The 12,356-nt window shown below is 40.7% G+C and overlaps 1 protein-coding gene across 1 annotated transcript in view; it reads left to right on the plus strand.

Annotated features, from left to right (window-relative positions):
• Window positions 1-3,759: 3,759 nt before the first annotated feature.
• Window positions 3,760-12,356, plus strand: part of hspg2 (heparan sulfate proteoglycan 2) — a gene marked incomplete at its 5' end in the record, with an annotated part of 80,744 nt that continues 72,147 nt past the window's right edge. Inside the window, one exon of the mRNA XM_079226624.1 lies at window positions 3,760-3,828. Coding sequence (XP_079082750.1) covers window positions 3,760-3,828 — 69 coding nt within the window. The remainder of the gene's footprint in view (window positions 3,829-12,356) is intronic.

The following is a 12,356-nucleotide window of genomic DNA, read 5'->3' on the forward strand; positions in this document are numbered from 1 at the left end:
GGATTCTGTTGAGTTATTTGGTAAATATTAGGGTGACTGCAAGGTAAGATATGACCCATATAAGAGTTCAATAAAAGGAAGAGGGGGAAAAGAGTTATGTGTGCCTTATTCCAATATGTCTATGTATCACAGTCCAAGGGCGTAGACACGCACAGAGAGCGGAAGCATTTTATATTATTTGCCGCTCTGCAGCTCATTGTCACAGCTGTTTCGTACAGCTGCAGTTCCAGTTGACAAGTCGCAGAGCGCTGCAGACATTCTGATGCAACACACAGGGCTGGACCGTGTTTTTCACCGTCTCATGGCTGAGTCTTATAATATATACAGAGTAAAAAGCACAGCAACCAAACTGGGAGTCAGTCAATCAGATTTGACTTGAGCTTGCAGACCACTCCTAAACGTATTGATATGAAGGATGGTCCCAGATGGATAACGTTGTCTGTTTGTAGTGACATACAGCTGTTTGATATCTCAACTTTAATATCTGTATTTGGTTGTTTGCTTCTGTAGTTTACTCAGCTCCCTACCCCAGCATAAATCCCAGATCATCAACTGTGTTATCACTTAAGCCTTTCTGAAAGCCAGATACAAACAGGCATACAACCTTTGCCTTCATTATGTTGTTTTATTTTTAATTAAGATTCTCTGGGCAATAGAGGTAGAGACCACTTTAATAGACTCTCACCTCCCAAACACCAAAATATGGTGTCTGTGAGTCACAGGGGACTGGGCCTGGAGTCGGCGAACAAGCTGAAGTATCCTTAACATTTCCTTGAATGGCACATTGGTTTTGGGACCTATAATAATGGGTTGAGATAGTTTTGACTAAACATGTTTGACACAAGTTTTCCAGTGCCTTTCTGCGGACAGGAGACAAGGGAGGAGTCCCTAAATCAAACCACTGTGGTCAGTGAGATGCTTCGAGTATGCATTCACAGTCAAAGACGAGAAATGATCTCTCTTGTGTATTCAACAAGAATCTAGAGGGCACAGGAATGCATGTTTGCTCTGAGGCCTCCTGTTTACTTTGTGATTCATCTGAGATGAAGCGTGCTGTTTCTTTACGTCGGTCTTCAATGTTGTATCAGAAAATAAGCTCAAAATGAAGATATTAAATATTGTGTATGGCTTTAACTCTTCATGTCTTGGCAGAGTCTGAGAGTTGCACATGCCTTCCTCATTTATCCCTCATGTTTAAGTTTTCATCCACATAGCTAAAAATATAATAATATTTGGATGTGACATCACTAGTTTGGATGGCAATCATGGTACAAATGCGTCCGAAACAGCTGCGATGTGAAAACCTTCAGTGCACATCATAGACTGCATATAAGTGGAAGTAGTCACCGCGGTGTCCACATTGGTTTGTGGACTAAGGTTTTGAAGCCTCTAGTTTCTTGTAATTTGTGATTGGGGCTGTACAAAATACATTTAATTCAATTGAACAGTTCAGCATTTTGGCCGTCTGGTTTTTGGCTTTCGCCATCTTGTTATTTTTGCAACCAGAAGGGACACAAGAGGGTGGAGCTAAGTACCACCGAATGCTGAATAAGACATTTTTAAGTGACCAAAATGTTCCAATTACTTTCATGAACTGAAAACACACTGTGAAAGTTAAACATTTCTAAGATGAAAACACGGCCGCCGCCGTGGTAGCAACCTGTCAATCACAAGGGCACCAAGCTGATGGCCTTTAAAAGAAAGCAGATTCAAGGAACTTCCGCATTGGCTTCACTTTTCAGAACCTTATTGCACATACATAGAGAATGGACTTTTTTGTGAAGCAGAAGCTTTTCTCTGAAACAAAACACATCTGCATTTTCATAGGTTATGGACTTCTCAATGAGGCAGAGGGAGCAGCTGCAATTGTAAGAATTTTTAACTTTCTGTGGAAAAAAACACATCAGACACAAATTGTCATTCAAAGCATAGTCATTTTATATATCTTAAAACAAGTCTGGAATTCATTTATTCAAATTAGATTGTAAAAATACAATCTCACAAGTGGTACATTCATAACATACCAACCAACTTGATAAGCCCATCCTGTTCATCTCCCTTTTAGTTTATTTTGGTGCACATATGAGAACAGGTCCTTGCCAATTCCATCCTGGGTTCAGCTTTTAATTGGCAACAGCTGTCTCTGAGTGTTACAGTGTGCTCTTTACAGCAGTGACAGTAATGGACACAACCATACAGTCCTCCACAAAGCTCCTGACTTCAGTCCTGACAAGTACGTTACCACTTATGTCTGTGTGGGACTTATATTTAGGACGTGTCTCTGATGGGACAGCAACAAAGGACAGTTCATTTAGTTTCTATTTTGACTTGATGCTTGAGTTGGTTCTTTGTATCCACTGCATGGAGAAGTATTCGGTGTAATGCCCCTCTAACACCAGTAGGGGGCACTTAATGCTCAAGTTTACTGCGTACAGCTAATAAATCTGCAACAGCAGTTCTATTTTCTACCAAAATAAAGGAATCTCAGTCTTTTCAGGACCATGAGCTTTCCATAGACACGTTTATTGATCATTTAATCATTAAGAAAAATGTTGAGCGGATTGGAACTATGTTTCAGGAATGCCAGGAAGGAATTTGAAAAATATATGTCTTGAGGGCATGAAAAGTCCACTACACGTGTAGAGCAGGTTTATTGCCCAATAGAAGAAAAAATAAATTCTCTGAGGATCAGCCCATTCTTCTTTAAGTATTTTTACGTCACTTTTATGTGAGTGTTTCAATGATATGCTGCTTTATACCTGTGCAATGCAACAATGCAATGCACAGTATTGCATATCGTCGGATTTATACTTTGCATATTGAGATTGAAAACATATATGTGGTGAGCATTGTTATACAGCGAATAAAACCACCCAACATTATAGAAGTATCTGTAGCCAGCTATGACATGCATATTATATATTACTGCATCAATAATAATAATCCACGATATATAATGAAGGTTAACCACCACCGAGCTCCTTTCAGCTGTGTAGTGGGGATTTACCTTGATACGTTAAAGTACATTTTCTTAATAATACTTACTTTTATTTGAGTAATGTTTTGAATGCCAACGTTTTACTTGCAGCAGAGTGGCTCTTATTCAAATACCCCCATCACCACTTCCATAAACTCCATATGTGGTGCACATACAGACGTTATATGCCGCTATGAATACCACCATAGCATTCACCTCAGGAGGGGACACACGTGAGGAGTGTGTACGGTCATGTGAAGAACTAGCGTGGCGTCTCCCCACACACTGGGATTAGCTATCTTCTCTTTCAGCACTCCCCGAATTCCATTCCGCCTCTTACTTTTTCGGCAGCTCTCTCTCTCTCTCTCTCTCTCTCTCTCTCTCTCTCTCTCTCTCTCTCTCTCTCTCTCTCTCTCTCTCTCTCTCTCTCTCTCTCTCTCCCTCTTTTTCCAGCATAGGACTTTGCGAGACTGCATTTAGCCGCACTACAAGTCCCAAGTTTCGGAGTGCAATTTTGGAGCTTCTCCGCGCCGATATTTTACGTCTCCCCCACTAGGAAAAAAACAACAACAAAAAGAACAACAAAAACAACAACTAGCGCGATAAAGGATCGCTTTTACCTGTTGATGAAGTCCCACCGGGTGTGGGGCGCAGAGGAGCAGTCGGGTTTCTCCACACAGAAGGTGCAGGCAACACACCGCTCCATTGGCCAGGAGGAGTGAGGGACTACGGGCTTTTCCTTTTCCTCCAGCATTTGCAGCCTGTGCTGGGTTGGTGGAAAAATGGGCACTCCGACCACTTCGATCTGTGGACTTATCCTGTGTTTGATACTCACATGCCAGCTGGTTACTGTAAGTGCAGCACACACTTTCTTCCTCTTTACTTTTCACATTTCAACTCTGTGGATTTCATTCATCCACAAAATTGACTTATAAAACGCTCGGTTCTCCCCAGAGGTCAAGTCAAAGATACAAATCTGTGCTTTTATGTCCTGTTAAAGTAACAACAAAAAGAGTCTCAGGCATGTGTTGATGTTACTATTTATGTTCAGTAAATAGTATGGTCTGCTCATACGCAAGTGGGCTGTAGAACAGATTCCGGTCCACACCACACAGTCATATCAGCATGTACAGTAAAGGGGCTTTTACAAGTAATGTGACAAACTAGAAGCTGCGGTTAAGTAAAGCTGGCCTAAGTTTGTCCATAGAAACAAGCTATTCATAGCCCCCCCCCCCCCCCCCCCGCCCCCCTTTCGACTCCCAAACCTTCTCAAACTTAGTCAGGCTACACTTTGCACTGCTTCCACTGCATGTTTAATATCACATATGGAGTTGGCTTCATATTGTGATATTGTGAGCCAAACATTCATTGGTAGTCTTGTTAGTCCTTATTATCGACTTACTTACTTGTCATCATTATTTTCTTTCCTTCAGAAAATTATTTGGTGTTCATTCACAAATAAAAGGACAAAAAAAAGGACAAAAAAACATGAATCCATATCTTAGGGTTCATTCTCCTTCATCCAAGAGCTACTACATTTGGGAGAATGCACCATATTGGGAATTCCCCACAAAGTTACAAAGCTTTTATTCATCCAGCTTTCACTATTATGCAGTAGCCTGTACTACCAGACTGCATCTAATTATTATTTTTATAATTGATTATCTTTAAACATATGCAGATGTTTTTTTGCACCCAATATTATGTCTTAAATTTGATACGTTTCTCAGACCAGTAGCCCAAAACCCAAATATATGTAATTTACAATGTTATACAATAGAGAAAAGCAGTAAATCCTCACTTTTGAGAGCCTGGAAACAGAATGTTCTGCATTTTTTGCTTGATAAATGACTTTAACGATGAATTCGTTATCAATATGTCAGTCTGAAATAAGATGTTTTGCTCTGCTATATCTGTGGTATGAATCATATAGAGGAGGACTATTGCTTTGCTGCTGAGAATAGACACCCCACACCCTCGATAAATCCTGTCTGGTCTCTCACATTTATGCCCTCCAATAAACAGAGCTGTCATGGTTGAGATATCTGTGACTTCTCTGTGTTGATTTGATATGAAGGAAAGCCTGTTTGAATGATGGGACATAGTTGCGGTGGCCAGCAGACTTTCACCTACTGGATATAGAGTGTATGAGCAGTAATATCCAAGGCGTATGGAAAGTTAAAGTGTCGACGACTTCAAGGTATATTTAACACCCGATGTGACATGCTATCGAGCGCCGAGCCTTTCCCGTGAATGGACATGATCTATCACTCTGTGAGCTGACACAACGTGACACAGAAGGTGCATTACCTGCATTCTCAAAGGCAACACACGTTCTGTATCTTTTAATTCCATCGATCCACAGAAGCTATGCAGTCCCCCAAAGGGCCATCATCATCCATTGTGTCCTGACACTGGAAGGTAATAGGAGATGGCCTGTACGCTGTTACCGCAGCCTTGATTGACTACTAGGTCAACAATACCATTGTAATTTAATTATCTGGAACCACAAGCATCTGTTTCTTGCATTATGACTTTGAACTACAGTAGGCGGACTACCTCTTGATTCAATTAGGCACACACACTGGTGTTACTACGGGCCCTCCTTTCTCCTCAATGGAATGTCAGGGTCATGCGCATCAAGTCAAACAATCAAAGTCAATAAAAACTCTGTGTGAGTACGAGTTCACAAATGAGTGCCCGTACCCTGCTGTGAGCCACCAGCAGTGCTGGTGTGAGAAATTATCTGAGTCAAGTATTTTTCCAGCTTAATATTCTATTAAAAAAACCCTGCAAAAACCACAACTCCCAAATCTGTTTTCACTCATATAAGAGTTTTACAAATAGCAATGGATTTATAAGGCCATTGGTCTTTGCCTCTGGTTTTACTTAATCATATAAAACAAGTTTCACTTTGTTTTCTGATGTATGACATCAGCCCAACTGTGAGCACCGCTGCTGACAATTTTGGCTCCAGAGATCTCTCCCAGTATAGACTGTCACAAGTGTCCCTTGACTTCATTGGGGGTTGGACCGGGGTTGGGGGAAGGGCAGCCTGTATTCCTATGACTATAAAGTCTGCAGTGCGTGTGCTGTTGGCGTAAATTGTTATCTTTTGCTACTGTGTGTAACTCAACCCCTTCATTCGCTGCTAAATGAGATTCAGGTGCAGTCTGAACCGGTGACTTATTTTAGTCTATGCTGGGTAGTGTATGGACCAGGCGAGCTGGTGGGTCTTTCTGTGTGGAGCCTTTTTGTTTCAGACCCTGCTACCTAGTGCTTAATTCCCATACAGAGTCAATGAAGACTCTATGGAGTTGCAAAGCTCAGCAGTGCAAACACCAACTCCACTCCATAGTTTAAACAGTAGGGAAGGTCGCTCCCCTCCAGACCCATTCACGTAATTGCTTGAAGACTGGGTTCAGTAAACATTGCATTGTTGAATTATAGCCCCAGGGGAGAGGCCATCTTGGCTGATGGGACAGTGCTGCACTGAAGTGGCTCGCCCCCTCCTTAAGCACATTGGCACATATGGAGTGCAGGCCAGCAGGCTGTCATGTGTTGATTCTGCAGTGAGGTGTGACTTGGGCCGGTAGAGAGGTCAGAGAGGTTAGGACTCTGAACCTGACTTTTTCTCAGTTCAGCGGAGGTTCCTCAAGATTGTTTCACAGCCATGATTGACTTCCACTGCACAGCAACTTTTCACTCTCAATTTGTGTACGCAGTTGCACAAGTCACGTTGCTCGCTATTTGACTTTGAACCTTTTGCAATTTGAACTCCTTTGTGTGATGAAGTCAATACGATGGGTTTGCTACGCTTCAAGAGCAGCATTTGTTCAGCATTTGGTTCGTCTAACAATTTTCTTTGTTCTTTCTGAGTATACTCTTCTACTGTTACATTAGCTTCATTGGATACAGGCGCTGGAAATATTCCTTTTTAGTGTGTAGTTCTTAGCCCCCCCTGTAGTGAAGTGGTTGGTAGATGCAGCCTGTAGCTCGTAAAGGTAGAGTAGCACACCTTCCTGTACCCAACTTAAAGGAATGCAGCCGAGGGTTACTAACTAGACGGGCACACGCAGAGTGTAGACCATAGAAATAAAATAGGCATAGAACTAACATTCCTATTTAAATCAATGTAGCTGAATTGTCAAGATTGGCATCCATTTTTATGTGTTGCGTTGCCATTGCAGTTGTTGTAGCAGGCTTACTTTTCTTTAAACTAAACCGACTTTCGGCAAGTCGCTGACTCACAAAGGTGAGGTTTTGCAGTAACGACTGAAACGAGCTCGGAGGAGTGTTACGAAGTCCATTTGCTTCCACCGAAAATCAAACGCACCATTTGCAGAATGACAACAAAAAAACTGTTACCGCGATAGCGGTCAAATCCGTTTTCCCATCTGGGGTCAAACACCTGACAACAACAGTGATTTCAGTACCTACAGACCTGAGCCCAGGATATTAGCACAGCGCCAACCAATGTATACAGAGAATATAACAATTATGTTTCTGGATACTTCCAACACCATATTTGGCTCTTACAACAATCAATGCAGGCATTGATCAGAACCATATTTTTCTTTTACCTCAGAGATCTGTATGATACGTGCTGTGATGCAAATTAGGAATTAAGATGGCAGAGATGCATCAAGACCTAAAGGATCAAATGTATTTACCCCACCCTCGCCTTGGACACACCCTCACCCACCCACACACACCCACACACACATTAACTACGTCTCCTCACAATACGCAGCAGCGTGGCACTTTCATGACCGTGTCGGACAGAAGAGCCGACTCCAAACACAGCTGCGCCTCAGCTGGTACAGCAGCAACGCTGTGCATGTGCTGACATGAGCGCACATACTCTTGAGTACCGCTTGTTGTAACTAGAGTCCCACTCTTTCCAATCACACCTCTTCGCACATTTATGTTTTATCTCCGAAGCATACGTTTGTGGATCATATGTTTCTACATCCATCATCAGCTGCAGAGATAAAAACAATGTATTATTTGGGATACTGATCTGCTAGATTTACTACCCTGATGTGTCAAAAATACCTTTAAAAAATGAAGTAGAATATGCTGAAAATATATATCGCTCTTCACTCCTGTGTTTTGGAGCCACAGGTGCAATAAACCCCACAGAGGTCACGTTGAGGTCACAGGATGTCTTGAGGGCACGCAGCACAGTCCACGCCACACGCAATAAAAAAACAGCTAATGGTCAGAAACTATTTGTGGTTTAGCACATCACAGTGGCACAGTTTTCTTTCTCCCTATACTTGTTCAGTCTGCTTGCATGAAGATTATATATATATATATATATATATTTGTTCAGTTTGGGAAATGGCTGGAATTCACTATTTGCTATTTGTTTGTTTGGCTACATCTTTGCACTATTGTTTTGTTTGCTTTGTTAGTTAATTTAATTTAATATTATTCTATTCTATTTTTTTTATATATTGTGCATGTTTTATATTTGATTGCTTACCTGTATGTATAAATGCTGCTGTAGCGAAACAATTATATCTATCTATCTATCTATCTATCTATCTATCTATCTATCTATCTATCTGTCTATCTATCTATCTATATCTACATATATATATATATATATATATATATATATATATATATATATATATATATATATATATATATATATATATATATAATTGATAAGAAGAACAAAAGACTGTAATAGATTGTTACAGACTCTTGACTTGTTTCCCCATCTGAAACTGCCTTCTTAAATCTCTTCACATTGTCTCACCAGGTTTTTTCCCAGGCTGAACTCAGGCTAGCACTTACTAGAGTTTCATTGAAATGCTAAGTTAACTGTATTGCACCTTCCCTTTGAAGGTACTCCATAGTTGTCAGTGCCCCACTGTATCTGCCATTGTCTTTGCTAGCGGCATTGATGTGAAGTCACTTGGGCATTATTCTTTTTCCTCAAGGGAGCTGCTGCATTGTCTTGTATGGTTCCTCCCAGCATATACAGCTCCTCTGATGGGGGTTGGTGCCCTTTTCACCAAAGACATTTTTTTTTGTGCTGTGAACAGTGTTTTTTTTTGATAGCATTCCTTCAGTTTGCTGAAGGAATGCTATCATTCTTTTTTTCTTCTTCTCCATTGTCTCTTAAAACCAGGTATGACCCCGACATCCTGTGAAGTGTTTATAAAAAATCCCCCTCTGGTGTCTTATCAGAACTGATGGTGTCTCGCTCCCTGAGACTAGCACCCCCGCCTCCACTTCCTATTACTGTACTACAAGTCTCGACCTGCGAAAACAGAAAGGCTGACATCTTTCCAAGACTTTATTGTAACCTGAAAAAGATTCACCCGAGCCGTTGTTAAACTGTTAATGCTCACAAAGGGAGTTCGGCAAGTAGAACTGTGCAGACTTCAAGGTGTATTCGCTCAGTGAAAAGTCAATGCTGACACCTGCTTTTCTTCTCTTCTCACTTTCGTCAAATTCAGGAGCTTGTTAGTAGGCATGATTTTGTATCTTTTGAACACCAGAGCAGTTGAATAATTGAATTGCTTTTTTTGCCTGAGTCTTGCAGCTTTAGACTCAGTCGTTTAGCATAGTGTCACGTGTGTAGCATATTCAAGCCTTTTTTTTTTACACAATTCTCGTTTTAAAGCGGGAAACATTACAAAGTCCCTGTGACTGTGACAGACATAGTGAATAGCATAGCAACATATAAATTGTCTTGAAAATGCATTCGAAGCAACTGTTCAAATTCTATTTGATAGAAGAAGAGTCCCGCTGCCGTGCACTCAGTTCCCTCGCTGTCTGCAGAGAGCTGCACCAATCTGGTCTGTGTTATCATGTCAGTGAGACATAACAACTCTTTTTCTTTGTTATACACACGTCCACACACTTCGTGTTCCCATAGGAACATGTCGTTTTCATTACTCCTTCTGCTCACAGTTGTTTTTACAATCGGTGAATCCTTGCACTTTGTAAATAAGCAGTAAATCAGTATTTATAGCGTAGTTGCTGTAAATAACTAATTTCTAGTTTCAATTTGGACAAGTGATTTGCTCCATGATGAGATATCTGTCAAACTGAAAAGCAAAATGGGTTTGTGGTTAAGAGGTTGCCGGTAATCCATTGTTTTGGTGCAGTGGCTTGTGATGGTCTAAAACATTTGTCTCTTGCTGAGTCACCATCCTGTTGGGGAAATGAAACCTGGAATAATCTGCAGGACAAGAGGACCCCACTTCCCTTTAAGCAAAGTTTATTCAGGCTTTCCTGTGTGCACGTCAGATCTGCAGCTCTATCTATATATACTGAAAGAAACAACCCGCTGTATTTGTAGTTTTTCAAACTCCCATTTTCCTCCCTACTTAAATCTTCTTCCTCTGAAGTATGTTTATATTTACAAATCCCCATAATCTGTAGTCATTCTCATTTCTCTGCATTCATATCTCAACAAGCAAGTTTTATTTAAACATCTCCCCTGCGTCTCCAGTCTTTTTTTTTTACATGCAGTAAAGATAAAAAATGTATCCCAGGTTTTTTTCTTCTTATACACAACAATATCTACTTCATTTGGAGGGCCTGTCTGCTGGAGTGTGGTACTAAAGCTGTACACAAGTTTTGTATAATTTGGCAAGTAACAAGATGGAACTAAGGATTAATGAATTCCTGTGGACTTAATTACGCAAAAGTACAAGCCCTTGTTGTTTTTATTTTCTCTCTCAGCGAGGATGTGAAGATAGAATTTTCTTCATAGTTTTTTAGCTGAGCAAAGCTTCTTGGTTGGAAATATTTTCCATTCAGGTTTACCGCTTTTTAAAGATGCATGCTCCATGAGCCAAACTGTGTTGTAATGGAAAGTCTTTGATGCACACACACACACACACACACACACACACACACACACACACACACACACACACACACACACACACACACACACACACACACATGCACCGACTATATTTTTTATGAAAATTAAAATTATTGCTCAACAAATCCTAAATGCACATATTTGTTTATATCAGAAGTGATGTGATAATGCATCCTTATTGTTTATTTTAATAAATCTAAATATGATTTGTTTGATTGTTTTGATAAGCCACGCCCCCTTTCTTGGCTGTTAAGCAGTCCATTTAATAGTGCTGCATGGGGATGACATATTTCATGACAGTCTCGCCACCAGGAGATGCTTGTTCTTTGTGAACCAGAGAGGTGTAACAGCAATATACAGTACAAGACACCTTATTTGTGAGATGTAGGAATGAAAGCCATTAATAAGAAGCAAATGCGGACCCGGTCGGTGGTTGAGCATTTCGCCAGATTAAAATCACATCTTCTTGTGTGCTGCTGGAAACCATCACCATTGAGCCTTCTGATTTTGAAATAGAATTCTCTTGAAGCCGTTCCAGATAACCATCAAGGAGAAGTCGAGAGAAGGATTTCAGATCCTATCTTTATTCATGTTGAGCATTGCCAACTAAATACAAAGAAATACAGAGATTCCTTAACCACCCTGCTGACTAAAGTAGCTTAGCATCCATCATGTGCCCAGAGGCTTGACAGTATACAAGTCTACTCAGTACCTGGCAGGCCGAGTGAAGCTGAAGGTTGACCTTGTAGCACAGTTGGTAAGGCAATGGGAATTTCTGTGGTTTTAGACTAAAGTGGCCGTATATAATTTTCTCTCCACCCAAACCATCTGTTGACCCAGTGGAATGAGGAGCCACATAAATACTTATCTTAAAGGCTTGTATATATGCCTCTGAAAGTTTCATTTTGATTAGAGATGGCCTAGATGGAGACGCCAACGGATGGTGCGATCTGTTGGGTAACACCAAAACAATAAAAACAACCCTAAGTTCATCTATGTGCATGTGTTACGTATCTGACGTAGCAATATTTAACTTCTGTGGAAGCATTAGTCAACCAGTGTTCTCAGTTGAGGTTTACAGTAAGTAGGTGGTGACCACCAACAGTGGCTTAACAACACCACATCAATCAAGAGAGTTCTGGGAATAGCAGGTTTAATTGATCAGATTTTTATTTTTTACACATCAATGCACAGTTGCGTTCTTGTTAAATTTTGACACTCATAACTACACTTCAAATGTCTTTTCTTGATCTTGTTTAATAACCATGTGAAGTACATATATTTGATTTGCTAATCTCAATTACAGATCTTGGTTGTCCTTAATGTTTTTCTGTCATCATCAGAGACAGTGAAGGCCTCACTTTTCTGTTTCTTCATGCAGACAGGACATCCAGTCAGGCTTTTATTGCTTTAAAAGGGGTAATTAAATGGTTCTTCCTCTGAACTGAGAGCCTGTGTGATTTATGTGGACTATGAGCACATAGAGGAGGCTCTTTCAGCTGTGCCAGCACGAAGAGG

The sequence above is a fragment of the Taurulus bubalis genome (assembly GCF_910589615.1).
Source record: "Taurulus bubalis genome assembly, chromosome: 11".
Taxonomy (NCBI): domain Eukaryota; kingdom Metazoa; phylum Chordata; class Actinopteri; order Perciformes; family Cottidae; genus Taurulus; species Taurulus bubalis.